Source organism: Acanthopagrus latus, chromosome 23 (assembly GCF_904848185.1).
Source record: "Acanthopagrus latus isolate v.2019 chromosome 23, fAcaLat1.1, whole genome shotgun sequence".
Lineage (NCBI taxonomy): Eukaryota > Metazoa > Chordata > Actinopteri > Spariformes > Sparidae > Acanthopagrus > Acanthopagrus latus.
The window spans coordinates 10425510-10448531 of NC_051061.1; the positions used below are offsets into that span (position 1 = coordinate 10425510).

General features: G+C 45.0%; 1 protein-coding gene across 23 annotated transcripts in view; it reads right to left on the reverse strand.

Annotated features, from left to right (window-relative positions):
• cacna1aa (calcium channel, voltage-dependent, P/Q type, alpha 1A subunit, a) overlaps window positions 1-23022 on the reverse strand; it is an 82351-nt gene that overhangs the window by 26887 nt on the left and 32442 nt on the right. For 11 of the 23 annotated variants that reach the window (XM_037088677.1, XM_037088676.1, XM_037088673.1 and 8 more), the window contains 28 exons: window positions 22702-22805; window positions 22357-22472; window positions 21625-21669; window positions 21402-21485; window positions 19636-19842; window positions 18564-18676; window positions 18278-18390; window positions 18041-18172; window positions 17746-17818; window positions 17366-17483; window positions 16822-16889; window positions 16596-16702; window positions 13987-14037; window positions 12459-12624; window positions 11608-12242; window positions 11104-11447; window positions 10868-11003; window positions 10649-10778; window positions 9549-9608; window positions 9321-9427; window positions 6289-6297; window positions 4378-4477; window positions 3961-4121; window positions 3558-3698; window positions 3268-3469; window positions 3006-3170; window positions 2485-2595; window positions 258-341 (listed from right to left, as the gene is read on the reverse strand). In XM_037088677.1, the coding sequence (XP_036944572.1) occupies window positions 258-341; window positions 2485-2595; window positions 3006-3170; window positions 3268-3469; window positions 3558-3698; window positions 3961-4121; window positions 4378-4477; window positions 6289-6297; window positions 9321-9427; window positions 9549-9608; window positions 10649-10778; window positions 10868-11003; window positions 11104-11447; window positions 11608-12242; window positions 12459-12624; window positions 13987-14037; window positions 16596-16702; window positions 16822-16889; window positions 17366-17483; window positions 17746-17818; window positions 18041-18172; window positions 18278-18390; window positions 18564-18676; window positions 19636-19842; window positions 21402-21485; window positions 21625-21669; window positions 22357-22472; window positions 22702-22805 (3882 nt within the window). The remainder of the gene's footprint in view (window positions 1-257; window positions 342-2484; window positions 2596-3005; window positions 3171-3267; window positions 3470-3557; window positions 3699-3960; window positions 4122-4377; window positions 4478-6288; window positions 6298-9320; window positions 9428-9548; window positions 9609-10648; window positions 10779-10867; window positions 11004-11103; window positions 11448-11607; window positions 12243-12458; window positions 12625-13986; window positions 14038-16595; window positions 16703-16821; window positions 16890-17365; window positions 17484-17745; window positions 17819-18040; window positions 18173-18277; window positions 18391-18563; window positions 18677-19635; window positions 19843-21401; window positions 21486-21624; window positions 21670-22356; window positions 22473-22701; window positions 22806-23022) is intronic. The other 12 variants (XM_037088680.1, XM_037088679.1, XM_037088678.1 and 9 more) reach the window with 7 other exon arrangements.

Genomic DNA, 23022 nt, shown 5'->3' on the forward strand with positions numbered 1-23022 from the left:
TAAGACTTTCAAGAGATGTTCATGCACGACTGAGCAATGCGAGACTGAGCAGTGGCCTCAAACTCATGCTCCCCCCTAACTCCTCGTCTTGTCTACTGTATGGTTTTCAGACGATGTGACAGATGTACAAGCCCATAGGCACATGGCGAGGCTCACCTAGCAAACAGTCACACAAACAAACACTTAGACACTGCTCAGACAACGTCATTTCTATCTGTTTGCAGCCTCTTAAACTTGGCACGGATCCCGCTACTTACCCCGAGCTCGGTGACCAGGATGTCAGTGATGCTGCCCAGAACTGTCACACAGTCAAAAATATTCCAGGCATCTTTGAAATAATTCTGTGAGCGAGAGGAGGGAGGAAAGAGAACAGAGACGGAGCACGGAGAGAGGACAGAGGGAGGACGAAGTGGAGATGAGGAAGAGGATGATGTGGAGGGAACATGGATGGAAAGGGGAAGGAAATGTCGGCGGTAGGCCGAAACGTTTGCGTTTGACGTGCCACATTAAAACGGCGAGATGGGGGTAGGATTGAAGTGACATTAAAATGTTTTTTTTTTTTAAAAAAGGAGAGGAACAAAAAGCAAAGGCGGAGAGAGAATAGATGTCAGACAGAAAGAGAAAGGGAAGAAGAAAGTGAAAAAAAAAAAGACATGTCAGTGTCGAACAGGAGCAGGGAAGAAATTAGATGAGACAAATGGACCATCGGTGACGGCACGTTGGATGGATGCCAGCGGACAAGCCGGGGACAGCTTGTACCGCATCAGAACACTACGCCGGCCATCAAACATCACATACTATACATCACCGGACGCCGTAAACCCGAACCAACCCGGAGCCCTGACAGATTCTCATAAAGGGGGTGTCGCATCCCTCTCCTGAGCGTAATTAATTATCTCCGCAGATAGTGTGCCCACAGACGTACACGGGATTACAGATGTTCGAATTTTGTCTTTTAAAGAGCAGAGAGACTTAAAGAGAGGCAGGGAGAGGTGGAGGTCTGCTTCTGCTGCTCTCCTACATATCCCCTGCAGCTAAACTGCGCATTAGACAAGTGGGGAGAGCAAGGGGAGGTGGCTATTAAAATAAACCACCTTGACAAACACACACACACACACACACACATACAGACGTCTCTGAGGCCCAGTCTTTTTTTTTCTTTTTTTCTTTTTTTTTTATGATTGTGCAAGTTTCAAATCCTATCCTGCCTAATCTCCACCTCCTCTGTAATCTTTGCCTCTCGCGCTGCGCCGCCTATCTGTCATTCACTTCTGCTCCGCTCTTCTAATTACTGTATTACCGACCCCGCTCTGTCCTATATCTCCTCCCAACATTCATCCTCGAATTATCTCCTGTATCCATTTTATTCCTTGTCTGCCTCCCTCCCTCTCGCCCTTCCTCTGCGGCTCTGATGACTACAGACTTTACTGCCGACTTCTGGAAGTTTCCTGTGTCTTGCATCTTCTTAAAAAAAAAAGGGGGAAAAAAAAACCTCTAACAGCTCATTATTCCCCTCCACAGTTTCTTCTCAATGATATAGGCAGTAATGCAAGACAGGCACTGTGTCCCGGAGTAACAAAACAGTGGATGGGGCTGCGGGAAAGACAAACCTCCACCACAGCAAGAAACAGAGCGACATTTCGCTTAGCAAATTCATTGTTTACTGCGTTTTAGTCTAGTTTGGCGCTTCAGGCATGACGGCGTATTGAGTCGCACCCGAAAAAGCGCCCCTGTTTGCTGTTGTGATTACAGAAAAACACAACAGCCTCTCCCGGGCTGTAAGGTGAGTAGGATTTCAGTGGATCCACCCTGAATTTATGTTGTTGCTTGATCGGTTATCGTTGGCGAGCGCACATTGTTGGGTTTTAAACGTTAGGTTTCGCATGAATCCCAGGCTTTTGATTTGATTCAGATTTGTGTTATCGTGTTTGTGTTGTCATCATTTCTCCTTGATTGTTGTGCTCCTACAATGGCCCTGTAGGCTTCTTGGTAAACTGTGTCGCTATTCGTCTGTTTCAAGAGTGGATCTGGAGGGGTGGGTGTGCACTAGCTTCTGGAACGCTGTTAAAACGTGGCCATGACGCAGCCGGAGGAAAATCGCGCATTGTCTAGCGTTGCCCACAAGCTATGGCAGTCGTATTGCGGCCTGAACATGGCAGAGGCGGGGGTAAGAGGCCATCTTTGCTGCGATGACAAGGACGACAGTGTTTGGAATGGCCAAAGGCATCTTAGAGGGACATCTATTGGGCAAAAATAACCCACGCAACATTGGACGAGCCTCAGACTGAGCTATTATTCTGATGTCAATGGAATGTTAAGGTCCATGTCAGTGCAGGTACTGTTATACACACCGCCTGCTCACGATTAACAGTCTACGTGGACACAGTGGCACGATGCAATAATAACACATTTTCAGCATTTTATTCAAAGACACAGTAGAGCACACACACACACACACACACACACACACACACACTCACTCACCAGTGCTCCAAAGGCGATGATCTTGAGTACACACTCCATGGAGAAGAGGGAGGTAAACACTATGTTCAGGTTGGCTAACACACCCTCATAGGTATCAGTAGCTCCGTCATACTATAAACAATCGCACACACACACACACACACGCACGCACAGGCAGCGCACACATTCACACCAACAGAAGCAGTGTACAAACACCAGACAGTGGATTGCCATACACACAAATGAGCGTGCATTGATGTGAACACACACACCCGCGCACACACGCACACGCACACACACACACACACACACACAGCGCCAGGGACAGAAAGGAGGTGCGTATGAAGACACATAAAGGGACACACAACTCACCCAACGGAGAGTCAGACATGTTCATTAAAAATGTGTTCAGAGACAAAAATAAGAGAGAGACGTTAGCTTCAGCAGTTAGTGGTAGTTAACGTGGTTCTGTTCTGTCCGATGTCTGTTCATGTTAAAGCATGCGCTTCTGTTTCGATGTCTGCGGCGTGTAGACTCTTTACCTTCATCATCAGCACAACCGTGTTGAGCGCGATCATCGCCATGATGGTATACTCAAACGGCGGCGACACCACGAACTCCCACATTCGGTACTGGAAGCTCAGCTTGTTCTGAGGCATGTGTCGTGTCAGGGGTCTGGCGTTGATGGCAAAGTCTATACAGGCTCTCTGCAGGACAAACACACACGTTTTGATCTCATCTGCATCTCTTCCCGCTCTCTTACCCTCCCTCTTCCCTGTTGATTTCTGGTCGATCCCCGCTCACCTCGTTCTTTTCCAAACTGTAGTCCTCCATCATCTTGTCTCCTTGTTCCTGGAAAGTGATGATGATGAGAGCCACGAAGATGTTGACGAAGAAGAAGGGGAAGACCACGAAGTACACCACGTAAAAGATGGACATCTCCATCCGGTACCCCGGGCTCGGGCCCTGGTTCTCATAGGTCGCATCCACTGAATGCTTCAGCACCCTGCAGAGGCAGAGGAGCGGACGGTTAAAAGTTGGAAAAGGGAGCGCAAGTGTGCCGAACGTGGCCGCGCGTGTTCAGGTGTACTCACTGCGGCCACCCCTCTCCCGTGGACACAGTGAAGAGGGTGAGTAGGGCCCAAGCCACGTTGTCGTAGTGGAAATCGTACTTCTTCCACTCCCGCTTCTGCGCCTTCACCTCGTTATCACGTTCATACACCAGATACTCGCCCCTGAAGTCAGATATATCACGTCATCAGCACAACGTCCATAAACTGTTGCCTTCGAATGGTATGTTTCTATACATACTGCGACATGTAGAAACGTTGATGAAAGAAAAAAATGTATAAATCAAATTAATCTTCAATTTTGTTCATTGTCATCATCATTATCACACTGAGACCGGGTCATTTAAGGCTGGGCGTTCAAGAGAGGGTGACCACAACATTTCCAGCGTTCTGGGTGCACTGCACACAGCCGGGCTACTATCCTGACCTGCAATCGCGCTCAAACTCTTTGGACTCGTCGGTGCAGAAAAAGAAGCGCCCCTTGAAGAGCTGCACAGCCACCACGGCGAAGATGAACATGAAGAGTAAGTAGACGATGAGGATGTTAAGCACATTCTTCAGAGAGTTCACCACGCAGTCAAACACAGCCTGAGGACCCAGAGAGGAGAAGGGTTATTGTGAGAAAGCCATACTCTGGGGTCGAAATTAAGCGCTTGTTTTGGTCTTGAGCATGGCATCAGGTTGCGATTGCTGCTGTCTGGTAGCGGGTGAAACAATGTGAAAACGTCCGGGATGGTTTTCGATGTTGTTTTTGGCGCCAAACCTTTGTTTTGACGCCACGTCTCCCATGCTTCTAGAAAAGGTAACTGTAACCTGAGGTCACACATTTTCTACACAAACGTACCTTGAGTTTGGGAAGACGTTTGATAGTTTTCAGGGGTCGTAACACCCTCAGCACCCTCAGGGACTTGATAGTGCTGATGTCTTTTCCCTTGCTGCTCCCCCTGCACGTTTCAGCCACACCGACACACAGGGACAGACACGCACACAAATACACACACGCACGCACGCACACACACACACACACACACACACACACACACACACATGCATCCAAATAGATAGAGTCAGCAGGTTCAGGTGGATACAACAGGTTCAGTTTCTCTGGGTTCCAAAATGGCAGTGATCAGCCATTCCTTGATGGGAGTTGTGTCCGAGTTAACTCAAAATGAGTAACTGCGTCTGGGTTAAAAACACATAGCAACACATGCAGCGTTGCTATTTATTACGCTTTAGCCTTAGGGTCTAAGTGAGAGGTTAGCATTGTAGCTACATGCTAGAGTTAGGTGCTATCGGTCGACTACAGTACATGCTACGGGAACGACTGCCGTCGTTCCTGTCTGATCGCTGAGTGGTGGCTACGCTTGCTTCGTACTTTGCAATGTATTTCAATGCTTTACAAAGACGGCTAGAGCCTCGGCTTGCACATGCCCAGCTAATGGTGAAATATTTTCATGCTGCATTGAAACCTTGCTTTCCATGCTGCAATATTTCCCCCTGTAAGCAGCAGTTTGAGTGATGGAGAACTCTAATCTACACAGAGGCATTTGCAGAGAGAGTTTAGTCGTGGTCTCAGCGAGACAATAAACAACCCCGTATTTTTCTCTCAGCAGCTGACTGTAGGAAGCCTTGTTAGACTGGTCACATACAGTAAAGTGCTCTCCCGTTAACACAATGCTCGACACTTTTATTGTTTCTCCGACTCCTTGAAAAAAACAAAAAAACAAAACACAACTCACAATTTGGCCGTGTCACAATGTGCGTAAGAGCAGTAAGAAAAAAACAAAACAAAAAAAACAGCCAAACTCTCTCTTCTGATGACTCAACCAGTGAATCTCTATCAACTCTAAACTACCACTAGGATAAGCTGGTTTTCACGGCATTGTTCGAACAGCATGGAATCTTGTCTTGTAGGCCGTCACGGCAAAAGACAGAGATGTGTTTTCGCGAGCATTTCCTGATTGAAATGCCGAGCAAAACCTCGCTTCGTTTGTCCTGTCGCTGTCGTGTTTCAGTGCACGTGAGTGGAGGGGGGGAACTTTGCTGCTGTTGCACTGAACTTGAAGAAAACTACAGCAGATATCTAGATTCTATATACTGTATAACCATACAGGAGTTAGGTGATGCTTAAAGGGCAAAGTGTTCGGTTAAATAATGGTTAATTTCTCAATATCATGGGAAACTTTATGGTAGTTTAACTCCCTTTCCCAATTCCTCTAAATTTCTCAGTCAAAGGTCGCTGACAGTGCTCCTGAGGGGAGATAGCATCTGTATGCACATCTGCCTTTGTCTTACAGCTGTTTCACCAGATGGCAGACGGCTGGTGGGTGTGTGTGGGTAGACTTGGTGAGCACGTGTGTGTATTGGTGTATTCTGTATGTGTATGTGTGTGTGTGTGTGTGTGAACAACTTCTAGGTTCTACAGCATTGTTTTTTTTTCTACGTGTGTTTGCTCCGTCACGTTTTCATCTGTCTTTGGCGGACATTTTCTGCAATCAACCCGTAATTGGCACAAAAATGTCTGGTTGGGCCGACCGGGCCGAACACCTGAAGTTGAGGTTTAGTCGAGTTTTTTCAGACCGAGCTGTTCCATGGTGAACAATGGCAAGAGAGGGTAAGAGTAAGACAAGTACAGAACTCCAACTGTGGTGACGGATGGATGGATGATGAGGGAAGACACGTGTGATCAGAAGAACAGGCGCTGAGAGTGCAGAAGGGGGAGAAATATGAGGAGGAAAAAGAGAGAGAACTTTACCCGCCGCCGCTGTTGGTGGTCCGAACGGAGAAATGAGAGAGGGGTGAGAGACAGCGAGACAAAGCGGAAGAGAGAGAGAGAGAGACAAAAAAAGACAAAGGGTGGGAGAAAGACACCGAATGGGACACAGAGAGAGAAGTTTTTTTTTTTCAGAGGGGAGAACATCCATATGAGAGACAGAGAGAGAGAGAGAAAAAGAGAGAACACAAGGCCTGCTTTTTAATTAAATCAACCCTCCCGCCTGTAGACTACTGTGTTCAAGGCTAACACACATGCACAGACACGTACACGTAGATCAATCTCTACAAAAAGTGTGACTAGAACACAGCGTTTAACTACTGCCTGCATCGCTGACCCACAGCAGGTTATTCTGTACGGTCAGCGTGCACATGAACACATAATTCCTGCTGGGACAAACATTGCATGGTGGAATAACAAATCCAAACCAAACCCTGCTCAGATATCCTGCAGGTGTCTCTACGACAGGGGCCCGTCTGGACACGGAGGCTCGATTCCGGCTGCAGGAATGCGCAGGTCTCGGGCCAGACTAATTGGATTAAAGGGGCGATAAACATCTCCAATGATGCTGCTGAGCCTTTCTGGAGTGCTTTGATTTCCACCAATTGAATCAGGGCACTATCTAGATGCGTGCGAGTCTGTTCTGACTGGTTCGGATCTCCCCATCAGCCATCAGATGATGTTAACCCCCAATCGTAGTTAAATCTGACTTCAACTGGCTCCGCCGATTGTTTTTGTGAGCTTAGTCTTCATGGTCTTCTGCGCAAACCAGAACAGGCTTTGAACATTCATGTAAAAATCACTTTGAATATGGTAAGCAGCTATGTTGTTTTTGTAAAGGTCCTTTGATATATTTACATTTGTCTGCTATCACATGACTGTGTCGAGCACTTTCAACGTGTATCCATCTGCTCATTAGTCCGTAGCTAACATTTCCCGGGGAGGTATAGACTTAGTCAGAGAGAGAGGACACACAGACACATATAAATATGTAACAAGGAGAGTTAAGAGGACACAGCGTAAAGGACAGAGGCACATAGATATATATACACACACACACACACACACAAACAGAAACACAGACAGGTTCGTGTGTACCACATCAGTTACAAGTAGGAGGAAGAGCATTAGCGGAAACAAACACACATATAAAAAACGTAGAGAAAGGACCGGAGCAGGAGCCGGTCTTATAGATGGGGCACCACCACTAGAACCCTGGAGCACCTGCCAGAGTTCATCTTTTCTTTTATAGGAAAAGCATTTTCTCATCCTCAAGCTGCTATGCAATCCATAACACTGTGCTCCTGTGCAAACTACCGGTTATGCTTTGTTCTTCGTTTTTTTGCCAGATGGAGCGTTTGGACATGATAGCAGAGGACCGCAAAAACACACAACTGAAATGCAGAAAATATCATAGATGGTAAACCAGTATCTTATCAAATGGTTAATAGTTGCATCAGATGCCAGTGAAAGGGGCGGTGTGTAGTTCTGGAGAGGAAATGCAAGCTTGATATTTCCAATATTAATGAGTTAATGACACAAACTCAGACGTGTGTATCTTTTCCATCACTGAAAATACAAGCTGTTCTCAGAGGACAATAAGGTCCCTAGGTGGGAGGGTCCGCCACATATAAACAAAGTGAAACAATAGTGCAGTTTGTTTGTTTAGTTTATTCAGGCATGAAAACAAAAGAGAGTTTGTTTATGTAGTTTGTATAGGCTTAAAAAATTTAAAACTTTCCCTTCTGATTGAAATTTCTTCTCCAAAACTACATAGCGCACCTTTAATGTTGACATTCAGCTAAAGTTGTACTAAGCTCATACTGTATACTCATAGTGCCTTTATAAGAAAAACAACATCCAATGGCCAGAATATCTTCATGTATATCGGCCAGGTCTACTAGTTTAACCCCCAACCTTTCCCACGCAAATGTAACCCACACACAAGACAGCAAGAACTAAGTATTTACGGGACGTGTATTTCCAGACTTGGTAGTTTCCTGAAAATACAGATTGGTATTTTAGAGTCATGAAACAGTATCGTGCACAGCCTTTCATTTCTGCAGCTGAGGATACAGCATTGCCATTAAAATGATTAAGGTAAATGTTAAATGACTCATCATTTTACAACGCCAAGGTTGTAAAATGAAACTGAGTTTAGTCCTTTTTATGCTACACAGCAGAAAAAAAGAGAAGTATTTCTTATTTCATTATTGTGCTTGTATGTCCTGGAACTACAGCAAAACTCCCATGTTACTTAGCATGACTGCAGTCCCAAGACGGCCTGCTTCTCTTCATATTCTCCCCAACCGTGCAAAAGCATGACAGCATATCCCAAAACTTAAAATTCATGCTTTGTACCCAGCATAGTGCTTAAAAACTTACCCCTAACCTTACCCAGTTATGCACTGTTTTGTATCCTCACAGTCATGCAGATCAAGTAGGGTTTAAAGTACCTGCGTTGCCGTGGAGAAGGGCGTGGAGATTTTTGGGGAGCCAGCACAGCACGGCCTGGTCTGGCTTTGCATGGGCTGTTAACTATAGAACGCCCTGGGCACTAAAGGGTTACAGGTGCAAAGGGTAGGCCTCACCTCTCACAGTGGGAAAAGGAGGTGGATAGGAAGGGAATGCTGGGATACTATTTTTTTTTATTTTTTTTTTTAAACATGTTGGGGCATAGCGGGTTGGTGAAGGGGCTTAAAAATGTTCGGGGCGATGTTCGGGGCGATGTTGAATGAGAGGCAGAGGAAATGGCCAACTTAGATGATTGGCCATTTATAAGCACAGGTAGGAACAAGTCTGAGAAAATGTGTAAGAGAGAATGAGCTGAAGAGAGAGGAAGAGAAAGAAGATGTAGAGAGGGCTCGATTCGAGCTACGGGTGATTTAAGCAGAACGGGGGGGATGCTGTACTCCAAGGTGCCAGTGAGGCAGTAGACAGGAGAGGAGGAGGAGGAGGAGGTGGAACGTGGGGAAGAGAGGAGAGGAAAGCAGGGAGGCAGGAGGGAGACTTACGTGAAGGCGAAGGCCACCAGAGCACCACTAACCACTATAAAGTCAAGGATGTTCCACAAGTCCCGGAAATAAGAGCCCTGGTGCAAGACCAACCCTAGATCCACCATCTGCAGGAGGAAAGACGAGAAGATGATGCGGTGGCAAAGAGATGGCAATGAAAATAGTCAAGTCTTCATTTGGGCTGGGTTTCTCAACACTTCTGGAGGAAGTTGTGGATTCTTGCCTTACCTTTATCAGCATCTCAAATGTGAACACTCCTGTGAACACGTAGTCGAAATAGCGTAGAACCTGCAGGGAGAGAGAGAGGAAACGATCTCAATATTATATTCAAATATAGTTCAATATTATATTATATTATATTATTGTTCATTTGGTATATAAAGCAGTTCATTTTACAATTAAAAATTACAATAAATATCAAGTACACATGACTGAGGCAGTACGGAGGACCGAAACTGCCCAAATCAAATGCAAATAAAGAAATAAATGAGCAGATCAAAACATATATTCATATGCCATTAAAGGTGCAATAAGTAGGAATTTTATCTAAAATAATCAATGGAAGTTTGACATTTTGTCAAAGAAGTCTATGAAGTCAGGATGCTAGTGGTGTAAACACCAATACTCTGCCTGGTGCTTCAAGCTCCCAGACTCAGCTAATAGGGTCGATAGCTGCACTGCTAATTGAGCTAACTAGCTAATGACAGCTACAGTTATCAGCAGTGAGGCCTTTCTCTGGTGATATGCAGTGCCCCCTTTGTCTGCCGTACAAATTTGCATGAGGTTGGCCAGTTCTTACATATTGCACCTGAAATGCACAAACACATCAAATAGTATTAACATAATTTCATACTCCTGTTTTAGTTTGCCCATGCATTTATTTACCTTTGTGTTAATTCTGCAATGTATTTACTTTCCCATTTAATTTGACCCTTTATTTATGTATTCCATTTTAAATCAATTCATCTATTTTTCTTTTTAGTATTATTTTCCCTTTGCATAAACCTTCTATTTACATCCCTAAAACTGACCAACTCTGTATTTTCTGTTAAAATTTCCTGAGACATTTCTGCTTTTTCTACTTCTTTCACGGGGTCAGCTGTTCGTCTATGAGATGACTGACATCAGAGAGCATGGATTCAAGCCTTCCTCCCACACCAGAGTCACTCTGCTGTTGATGATGTCAGCTATACCTTTAAATCTTCCACAAACGACTGGTGAGGTACAAATCAACAGGCACGTTAAATAAAAAACAAAAAGCATTGTTGTAATATCATGTACACATAGAGTATTTCATGCGACAAATGAATGCATGTCGACATTCTTACATTGTTGCGAGGGGATTCAGGCCAGACAGGGTCTTCGGCGGCCAGGGCGATACTGCTCATGGCGATGACCAGCAGGATGCACATCTCGAAATAACGCAGAGTGCAGATGTAGTGACACGCCCGCCGAAACCTGGGAGCAAACAAAGACTTTTATTCTCCCCCCGCGTCATACAGTGTAGACAAGTTTGTGTGCATGCATGTGTAACCATCCCAACTCACGGGTTGGTGGTGGACAGGATGAACATGGAGCTGAAGGGAGGCATGGGCCTGGGTCCTCCTTCGCCTCCCTTCTCATCATCATCATCGTCCTTATCCTCCTTAGCTGGCAGAGGCTCCGTGTTGGCATTCTTATTGACTGGATTAAAGCGAGAGAGGAAGATGGGTAAAAATTGAAGGTTGCAACTGAAGAAAACAGATAACAGAAGAAGGACAACATGTAGTCATTCTTTCCTTACCCTGCAGTATGGCATTAGTGGATGGAAAAATCGGCATGTCTACAGCTGTGTAGTCAGGGTGGGGCAGCCTGATGACACTGTTGGCACGGTGATGTGCAATGCTCCCATAGCTATCTAATGTGACCAAACTGCCGTGAGTGCCGCTGTTAGCTAGATGCAGGGCTGATCCGTAGGCAGGGGCCGCAGTGTGGTTGGCAACTGGGTTGGGGTGGACCTCGCTGGTGGAGCCGGAGACCAGTTTAGTATTCATGAGGTTGTCCATGTCCTCACTGTACTGGCTGTCCTGCCTGGAGAGGGTCTTCTGGATGGGTCGTGTGGTAGAGAGGTTGGGGACACTGCAATCCCTAAAGAGGAGTCAGAACAAGCGATTTAGAGTGATAGGAAAAAGAATGTTGACATGGTTGATATTTTTGGGATCGGAGGACATCAAAAGACAGATATACGTCTTGATAATCACTGAAATTGATTTTGCATTATTTCTACGGTCACATGCAATGGACTTACTTCCTTCTGTGCTGGCACATCCTCTTCCCCTCACCATCCATTTGATTGCCATGGCGACTTCTTCTTGGCCTCCTCTCGCCGCCATCACCAGCTCCCTCCTGCTCTCCCCCTTCCCCACCTCCATCAACCCCTTTGCTCTTGTGTCTCCCAGTCTTTCCAGCCCCTCCTCCGCCATCCTCGCCATCTTCTGCACATTTGCGCTGTGACCTGGGCTTCCTGTGCTCCGACTGACCTCCCCCTCGGCTGCCACTCCGGGTGTGATGATGGCGCCTGGACGGCCTCTCCTCCGAGCCTGGCCCAGGGATGACCGTGGCATCCAATCGGACATGTGAGCTGTGGTGGTGATGCTCTCCTTTGCGGCTCCGCCTGCTCTCGGTGGACTCGCCCCGCTCCAATGGAGGCCTGACCGGCCCCGAGCCTCCTCCGCCACCACCACTTCCTACCTGGCCACCGGGTTCGTGCAGGCGCGTTTGTCTGTGGAGCTCATCAGCCAGATGGTGCTGGCTATAGCAAAGGTCTGAATTGTTTGCGGTAGTCTTGTTGGTGTTGTTGTTTCGGTTCTCGTGCGGGTCAACCACCAAGGGTCGATCCAGGTGGGTCTTCATGTCTGGACGGACGTTACGTGCAAAGTTCACCTGCAAGGTAAGGAGAGGACAAAAGGTATGGCCAAGAAGAGGGAATAACGTTATAATTCTTTCCAGCTAGACAAAAACTGGAAGCATTTCGTTCTGACATTTCTCAGGCAAGCAACATGCTAACATTAGTCATCATCATCATCATTATCGCCATTGCCATCACTTGTGTATACTGATAGCACAAGTCTAGGGGCCTTTGTTTGCCTTGTCCTTTACATTGTTTTGCTCCTCCCTCCCTGTTCTTGCCTTCCAGCGGTCGTCAGGGTCCAGCTCGTTATAGAGGGCCTCGCGGCTGGACACCAGGGTCTGCCTCCTCAGCTCCTTGGTCCGTTGTTCCCACACTGACTTATTGATCCCTTTGTGGTTCTTCTGCTGCTCCTTACTGCAAAAGGAAGCAGGGTGGAGAGAGAGAGGAGGGTATTGGCAGCATTAAATGCCTGTTTGATACATGTACTGCTCTGCAAATGTACACACAAAGCCATGAGAATGAGGTGAAAACCAACACCAAAAATATAAGTACATAAAAATAGCCAGGACATAAAGACACACTGGGGGCCACAGACATGTAAAGGGTCATTTGGCTGGACCTATAGAACAAGGCAGCTCAACAAAACAAGGCTCTGGGTGTCTACACAGCTTGCCAAAGCACCGGGCAGCACAGCCCGAATTTGGTAAACCATGTGGGGACACAAAATGGAGGCAAGGTCAGAATTGGTTGTAATAATCTATATTAACCTAGAGAAACTATTTTTAAAAAAGTATACACAATTTAATTAACAAATTTTGGGAGGACAAAAAGCCAAACCCCAATGTTTGAACAGAAGAGATGGCAAAGTGACACCCAAAAACTGTCAGTGACCACCAACTTTATTAAGGCCCTTTCAGACACACTGCAGAAACGGCACCACTGTGCTTTGAAACCCTTTTTTTCCCCTTTTTTTTTTTACAATGGCCTACCCTGACAATTGTACCCTGACAACTTTCCGCTGAATTTGAGCAAAGCGTGTGCACGGCTTGACGAGCTCACAACTTTGCTGTGACGAATACAGAAGTGGCTAAAAGAAAATGAGCCAGGCAGCCAGGCAGGGAAGGGAAGTCAGAGGAAAGCTAATATTGTGCACGTCTTGAATTAAACAACACAAGTTTACGCTTGTATCAAGACCTCAGTGGAAATGCCCTAATCGCGATATGTCAACCAGGTAGGCATATCACGCATGTTTTAATAGTTTGCAGGCAGGCAACGTGTCGTCTATAGGACAAACTAAGAGCTAAAGCTACTGCATGCAAGCACAGAACAGATATATCTTCTTTGTTGGCAACAACAAAAAGACATCCCGCTAGACGTTTCGAAAACTCCACCTATTTTGCTCTGTCATCTGCGGCCTCCCGAAACAGTCAGATGTATCCTGAACCCAGAGGCGACTGCAACTCAAATCGCGTTGTGTCTGAAAGGGCCTTTTACCCTCCGAAACTTCCACCTCTAATCAACTTTAACTCCCTTTTTTCCTCCCAGGGCCAATAGTCAACCACAGGAAAGCAACAGCCGTACTGCGAGGTAACGGCAACAGAAAACAAACTCTTGAAAAATAAGCCAACAGAAAGCCAAGTATGTACTTTATAAAAAAGGTTTGAAACAAAAGGACAAGGAAAGGATGGTGTTCTAAAACAAAAGAGAAAGCAAGGAATGGTTGTAAAGTCAATCAACAGAAGGGATTCAGAAATGAATAAACAAATAAATAAATACCAGTCCAGAAAGGGGTCGGTAGCGTTGTGACACTCACTGTGTACTTTGTTGCTGAGGAGGGAAACAGCTGGTGAGTGAGATGGCACGAAAGAACAGCAGGAGGATTTCATTCCAAAATGGGCTTTTTACCTATCCACCATTTAAAAAGTCAGTCTACCCCGAAAAATGATCAATCAATAAAACGGCCTGTAAAAACTGAATTACTATAAGAAGAAATAAAATAACTAAAAAATGCAAAAACTGAGTAAAATTTCATGGTTTTTACATTTTCTTTTCTTTTTTCTTTTTTTTTTTTCTTTTTGCCAATCAGATTCAGTATTTTGGAATGCAACCCTTCACACATACAAACACACACACACACGCGAAACACATGACACCAGACACTCTCGCACACTCACCTCCACGGTTTGTTCCGTCCGTGAATCTAAAACGATTTATTTGTTCTCCTCTGTCTTCCTTTTAGCCGTCTCACAAATTTCATCTCTCTTGCATCACTCACGTTCCCTGCATTATTACTGCTGCTCCGTCCCGATCGTTCTTTCATATCTTTTACAATATGTTCCTCGACTCCTAGAGGTACCTCTGATGTTCCTGTGTGTTGTGCACAACATCTTTACTTGGAAATGTAAGTCTTCCTGGCTATCTTTTTCCACAAATTATTTCCATTTGTATTTGAAATTGTTATATTATTTATATTATTTGATACATATCTCTGTGTTTAGCCTGTGCTGATGGTGATAAATCAGAGGCTTATACTACTCTTGAGAACCTGTTATGATTTGCTATGGAGCATGCTAACAGTTTAGCATTTAGCATCCTTTCAACACCATCTTCACCGAATCGTTACCGTATTCCTGCAATGTGCTGTTACTTTGTTGTCACTCTGAGAGAGCTAGTTAGGGTTCGGCGGCCTTACAGCTGTTTTCCAAGGGTTTTATAGCTTTCACGGCAGCCTCCCTCCTGAACCTATCGTAGAATATCTTCTTAAAAGATTCTTCATGCACCACTGATGTCCCTAAGTTTAAAATCCCTGCTTGGACAAACCGTCTCCATTGGAATTTCAATGTCTTTCCTTTGAGGGGATTTGGATTTACGCTGATACAGTGGGAGGTAATGCACACTGCAGCTCGACTGCAACACGCCGTTTAGTTGAGGAAAAACAGTTCCATAGCTGAGATCTAATCAGAGACCGACTCTTCGCCACCCTGTCGAGGTTTAATGTGCAGAGGGATCTGACATGTAGAGGCATCGGACATTTGGATTATGCATATGTAGCTTTTCCAACAAAAAACCAAAACACACTCTTTCTCTCTGCCTCTCACCCGAAACACACACACACACGCACACACACACACACACAAGATATACAGATACATGTGCATTGTAAAGAGAAACATTAAACCGGAAGAGGACTCTAAACAAAATGTACCGCTACGCAGACACACAGATGTTTCACAGCACGATGGAGTACAGTACACACAGTAACGAGAAACTGTGATTCGTGAAATGTTGGTTGAACATGTGATGAGCTCTAACTCTCGGGGATGTTTGCTCAGTGCATCAGTGTGCAATAATGTGTGTGTGTGTGTGTGTGTGATATGAAGTGGGCAGAGGCTGATGTATCAGAGCAATAAAGGTCAGAGCTGTGTGTACATGTGGTGTGTGTGTGGTATTTCCTAAGAAGACCTGAGCACCCCTGCTGTGCTTTTTTAGGACAGACCACAGTGCGGTATGTGTGTGCATGTGTGCATGCTTGTGTGTGTGTGTGTGTGTGTTTATATGAGAGAGAGAGAGTGTGTGAACTTTACCAGGAGTGAAAGGAAAGACCCCTGTGTATACAGAGAAAAGAGATCAAAGACTCTGACTCTCCTGACCGGAGGAGGGCCGGCCCAGATCAATCCAACAGTGGCCTGTGTGTGTGTGTGTGTGTGTGTGTGTGTGTGTGTGTGAGTGTGTGTGTGTGTGTGTGTGTGCGCATGTTCGAGTATGCATAAAAGAGTGTGGCAAAAGAGAAAAGGGAAATAAAAAGAAGAAGAGAGAGGGAGAAATAGACGCTGACAGAGAGGGAGAAAGAAAGAAGCAAGTGGATTCATGTTTCAGTAGATCAGTTCAAAAAATAAATCATCTGTGCAAGTGGAGCTGTGAATGTGAAACACTGATGCTTTCGTTTTTAAGCACAGCATGTTTTAAAGAAATTTAGTACCGATGAGAATATAAACAGTGTTGCTGGATGAGCATACTGAGGCTGTTTCACACTGGTGTGATGATAAAATGTTGTGAAACTATACATAAACTTTGCATTATAATTCTTTGAAACAAAATATAATAAAGACATTGCATCACTATGGTCAGACTGATGAGTGATGTGTTGAGGGTCCAAATTTAAGCGGACGACAGAGGGTTATTGACAGCTTCCCTCAATCCCAAAACTCTTTGTGCTCTCCGGGTCTACTGAATATTCAACAAGGACTTGACTCTTCGCTCCGGAATACGTTTCTTTAAAGATACGTGCAAATGTTCCGCCCTCAAAAATCCCTGCCACGTGTGGAAATGTTTTAAACGGATGCTAAAAACCCGAGAGCGCGGCGGTAATGGAGACAGGAACTCACGCTGCGATGGAGAGGTTGGCAGCAGACAGTGGGCTGACTTCAGCCACCTCCTTGGCTTTCTGGAGGGCAATCTTCTGACTGGCAGCCTCCTCTTCCTCCTGCTCATCCTGCGGAAAGGAAGGAAATCAGAGAGCAAAGCAACTGAATGAGGTGGGGAGGGAAGGAACCCGTCGAGCGGAGGGATCGAGATGCTGAGGCTTCGATGTCGGACTGGGCTGCAGTGTACCTTGGTCAGTTCCTGCGCGTTGGCCAAATTGTCCACAGCGATGGCCAAGAACACGTTCAGCAGTGTGTCTGAACCCGGAGTCAGAGGAAATCCAGCATGTGGGAGTTTGTTGGTACACATGTATGGAGCATGCACAGGAAGTGATGGCACAAAAAAAAAATTGCCTATATCATTTGGTAAAACGTGTTGGACAGATGACACGAGGAGGAAATATCAGAAATGCCATTTTTGTGTTAATAGCCATGCGGCAAATACCAGTTTTTGGTACAGCGGAGCATGGTGATTAGTATAATCAGTCAATCTGTACATCTATATATATGCATGTGCATGGCTGTGTTTCCATGCATTAAGGTGTAGATGTAATTCTCTGATGTGTGTCCGACGGGGAGAAAAAAGAACAATTACCTTATTCAAATTGCTTCAAAATGCACCTACTCTTTCTCCCTCATTAAAAATTACAGAGTACTTGAATACGCATCCTGACTTTCCGTGTGTGTCTTTCGTCTTCTGCGTCCATCTTCTCCTTCCCACGGTTAAAGGATACAGTTGCCAAAAAGCGTGAGCACAATGAAGAAGACAGAGAAGGCCATGCCCTTGTTGACTCCGCCCTGAGATTTGATGCCGTCGTACATCACCATGTTCCAGTCCTCGCCGGTCAGGATCTGGCAGACCGACACAGAATTAGTCGAAGCGAGGCCTTGTTCTCTCCAAACACATGCAGGAATTTGTTGAATTAATGCTTTTTCTTTTTTTCCTTTTTCCCTTTTTTTTTTTTACTAATGACATTTAGGAATTCAAAAGTAGAGTTCTACATGTTTTATCACTTCCCCGTGCGCAAATCCTCTTTAGTCCTTTAGTCCTAATCCAGTCCCACCACTCTGCCTCCCTCCCTCCCTCCCCCTTCACATCATCTCCTCTCCTCACCTGGAACACTGTCATTATTGCTGCGGGGAAGGTATCGAAGTTGGTCGGAGGAGTGCCATTTTCAAAATTAAACCTAGCAGGGGAAAAGAGTCAAATGGGAGAGAGAGAGAGAGAGAGAGAGGAGTGTGAGGGCAAAAAACACCGGTATCTCTTTCAAAAGAAAAAAAAAAGACAGAAAGAAAGAAAGGAATTAGCCGATCTGGGAATGAACAGAAACCAATCTCTTAGCCGAATGTCAAATGAGGATTATTAGAGAGGAGAGGGGGAGGCCGAGGTAAAGGAAAACAGCACTGACTGTCCTCCGAAGAGCTGCATGCCCAGCAGGGCGAAGACAACTATGAAGAGGAAGAGCAGGAAGAGCAAGCTGATGATGGACTTCATGGAGTTGAGCAGAGACACGACGAGGTTGCGCAGGGATGCCCAGTACCTGACGAGAAACAGGCGGAACAGAGGAACGTGTTTAATTGAGTTTGTGTCATACTATGATACGAATATGAGGAGTAACAATAATACCATAACACAGCAGACTCACTTGGTGACTTTGAAGATCCTCAATAACCTGAGAGCTCGCAGCACGCTGATGCCAAACGATGTGCCCGGCTGGATGATGGACCACAGAACTTCAAATATGCTGCCACATATCACCTGACGCAGACACAAGCAGGTGGTTGTTCATCACGACGAGTAACGGGCAATCAGCAACAACATGAGTGCTTTTTTGTTTGTGTGTGGCTGCAAGGTCTAATAGGTGTGAAGTGAGTGTTTGCACCCGCTTGTGTGTGTGTGTGTGTGTGTGTGTGTGGTGCTGTGGGACTCACAATGCAGTCGAAGCAGTTGAAGGAGGAGTTGAGGTAAGCCTGCTTGCCCAGGCCGTACATCTTCACCATCATTTCCGTCAAGAATATCCCCAGGAAGATGAATTCAGCAAAATCTACACAGAGGGAAGAGGACACAGGGGGAGGAGAGGAGACAATTGATTCCCGCGTCCTTCAAGCCCTGTCCGTGAACCACGCTCCCAGCTATCCATCCATCCACGAACAGGCAGCTATTTCGTCTTTTAACAAAGCAAATTGTTTTAAATGCATCACAATTCTTATTTTCGGTTTTGAGCTAAGTATGAAACATCCAGAAACTGCTCTTCTTGTTTCATTTCATTTTCTAGTCATAGGTATTTAGATCAGTTGTATTTCCTGTTTTATTGTGAAAGGCTATCTCCTCATGTGTTGTGTTTCGTTGTCACTTCCTGTCTTTTCCTTTTCACCACTTTTACCTGTTTGCCTGGGTTTCATTTGTTGATTAGTCCTCATATATCTTCCTGTTTCACGAGTTGTAAATCACCTTAAGCAAAGATCCCGTGTGACGCTGTGTCATGAAAGCCTTTAAGGCGTCGACATCACAACCTTAACGCGTTGATGTCTGGACATTCATGAACAGTAATGGAGGAGGGGAAAATAATCACTAATCCTGGCTGTTTCCTAAGAGCTGTACCTTAGCGCATCTACTCTTTAGTTTTCTTTCTTGGATTCTCTTTTATGATTTTGATTTCAGCTTTGTTAATAAAGGTCTCCATTTGTTTTTAATCCCGCCTGCCTCTTTGTCTTGCATTTGGGTCCTTTTGTGTAAAACCAACATTGACATTTCTCCCAGTTACATCTGTTAAAAAAAAGACGACAATCTGTGCGAGTCAAAGGACGTGGTACACGTGGATGCGCTTGTGTTAACTGTTTGGGTCAGCTCTTTCCTGGATTCCTTGAGTCACATTTTACTTCAGAAATTTTGCTCACCCACACCCTTCCAGTAATCTGTGCTGAGGGTATTTGCGCATTTGCAGCGAGATAATCTGTGCACGCTCGCACTAAGCGTGCATGCATCCCCGGCCCTCCTACTCACTCAGGAAATCAGAGAGCGGCTCCGGCTGGTCGTAGTGCACTACCGCCACACACATTGTGTTGAGGCCCACCAGGCACAGCACGGTCCAGTAGAAGGCCTGGGACTTAACAACGTGTCGGATTAAGAAGCGTAGCCGTCGCTCCCGGCGCTTGAAAGTCGATCCTTCCAGCTTGGAGCTCTTCAAGCTGGCACGGGCAAATGGTGACCCTGGAGGGGATAAGCAAGCGACATTGTATATCATTAGCTTCACAGTGAAGTGAACAGTGGATGTGCACACTGTGAACATTTAGGATCGTCGTGTAAAAAAATAGTGTGCAAAGGTATCCGCTGGGTTTATTTGTTACTTAAATACCACGAGAGGTACAACACACGACGGGACTGGTCACGTCAAAATGCCCTGCTTGAAAATATACAAAAGCAGTGGAAGTACATTCACCCAGGTACTGCAATCGAGCACAATTTTGAGTTGTTTTTTTTTTTTGTTTTTTTTTACAGCAGGTGAGCATTTCAAGTTTCTGCTACTTTAAACTTTGCCTATCGATTCAGAGGTAAATATTGTTTTATTGTTTTTACTCTGCTGTAATTTTTAGATAACTGCAGGTACAAGTTACTGCAAAGATTTAGTAGACACAAAATAAAACCCAACATAATAAACCAAAAGATTATGACATCATCTCCCAAACTGAGATAAAATGCACTGATCGCTGCAGGGAGATTCACACACAGCAGATGAACGATGTGAAGCAGTTAAACCACCTCTACCACTCCCACATGAACACATTAATGCATCAGTTATCATGATCCATTAATATAATACACATACACGGGTGTCAAATCTGGCATCCTGCATACCGAGTACTTTCACTTTTGTTACTGTAAGTGTATTTTGAAGTCTTATTTTCCATTGCTGAAGTAAAAAAACAACAAACACATGATTTTGACTTGTAACAGAGCAGTAGAGGGTACGCTGAGGACGATCTGAGTATTTCTTCCACCCCTGCACACAGATGACAAATACAGTGGGTGATATAGGTCCCAGTGTCCCAGGTCGCCATGTCCTCTCATGGAATAAAACCCACTGAATTGGAGTACGATGTCATTTCCACCTAACCCTATCTTACTCTAATTTAATGTACAGTAAAAAAAAAAAAAAATAAATCTGTAATTCTACCCCACAAATCAGTTAAAAAGGATATGTATATATGTGTCTCGGGAAGCAATTCATTTACCCAAACTTTACATATCCGTCAAGGCCAGCAAGGACACTGAAATCCAGTTGAAATGTTTGGCTTGTTGACACATTCCTTTAAGTTTAACAAGCATTTTCTGGCACCTCGGGCAAAAGGATAACTGGATCATTCAAGTTTTAGTAGCATATAATCTGTGCTCTTCTGAGCAGATTGCGCTGTCCCACTTAGATGAGATAAATAACAATAATAATGTCACTGCATGGGAGATCTTTCCTTTAATTCTCTTTTTTCTTTTTTCTTATCTTATGAGAAAAACAGGGAGAACCGCCCTGCACGAGAAGCCTGTAGGTTAAAGGAGAGAACGGTGGGGAGGGGGCAGGGGAAGTAACATGAGGAGAAGAGTGTAGAGCAGCAAAGGACGGGGGAGGGGAAGGAGAGGAGGGTCAGGTAATGCTGATATGCAAGATAAGATAGCATCTGTATGTTCCTGTGGTTTACCTTTGAGAGTGTGTGTGTGTGTGTGTGTGTGTGTGTGTGTGTGTGTGTGTGCAGTGAAAGAGAGAGTGCGTATCTCACCTACTGCCAGATCCCCCTCCCCTTCCTCTGGGTTTAGAAGCTCGGCTTTGCTCTTATGGTTCTTTGTGGCTCTCCTACGGGAGCCTGTAATTTAAAAAAATAAAAAATAAAAACAAAAGAGTCTTTAATGTGTAATACAACAACACTGATATGCTTGAATGTGCTAGTGTGATTTTTTTGAAGTCACATCCACGGCCGCACAAAGAGAACGGCAAGTTCGTACCGTCGTAATCGTTTTCGTTGTCATCGTCGGCCAAGATGACCTCTTCTGAAAAACACAAGACAAACGGAGACGTTAATGGAGAACACAGCCTGCATTAAATTCCCCCTTGATGACTTCCACATCATCTATCAGTCTCATTATTACCATCAATTGTCATCTCTCGTTTTAATTAAACCTGGAAAACAAAGTCTCTGGCCTGCACCTGTGCTCTTTACTCCGTCCTCCCTCCTTTTGTCTTTTAAAGCCTCCTTGTTTTTATGTAGATTATCTTTTCAAGGAAGATCAAAGGTCCGTCCTTTTCTATCTGCCCCTGTGTCCGCTCCTTCCAACATCCAACAGCCAACCCCTCCGTTCCTCTTATCTTCTCCACATCTTTCCTGCCCCTCAGCCGACTGGCCAGAGACAGACAGGAGGGAGAGAGGGAGCCGAGGTCCTCTCTGTCCGAGCATCAAACGAGCGTCTTCAATCGCAGCGGTGAAAATCAAGGCCGTCTAAGTGCACCAACTACAATTCAAGTATGTTTTCCAACATTCTGAGGAGAATTATACCGATACGTTACCTCCCCAGAGGGTAAATTCGGCTTCCAGCGGACCCTAAATCGTCACTGAAATATTTACTATTAACTAAACAAAATGTGTACTATTATAATTTTTTTTACGGTGTGTTTTTTTACACTCATATGTCTCCTTGTGTGTAAAACATCGACCGCAAATACAATGTGTTAATACAAACCAGCTTTGCAGATCCACTCCAGATAACCGTTGAGCTCTCTCTCGATCTGCTGCTGTCTTCTGAGCTTCAGGAACTCGCTCCGGTTCTCCACACGCTCTCTCTCTTTGGCAAACTCCCTGCAGGGACACGTGGTAAATACATTAAATCAAAAAAATATTATTATTATTATTATTATTATTATTATTAATAATAATAATAATAATAATAATAATAATAATAATAATAATAATAATAACAATAATTTCAAATATGTTACAGATTAAGATTTGTGGGGAAAAAAAAGAAAATTGGAGTAAATGACCTTCACGCCATCTTTGTCAGAAGCACACACACACACATACTTACCCCGACAACACACCCAGCACCAGGTTGAGCATGAAGAAGGAGCCGATGATGATGAGGGGGATGAAGTACATCCAGTTCCATGCACTCCCTGAGGCATCGTTGCTCTGGGAACACACACACACACACACACACACACACACACACACACACACACACACACACACACACAGACATCAGACAGGGTAATCAATCTTCGGCTCTGAATTTGATAGAACAGAAGCATGACTTTAGCAGATTAGCCACGACTCCTAATGACTAGGACATTCCTATGTAGCAGGGCGACTGTGCCGCTGCATGAATCGGCCTCGACGGCGTGTGTTC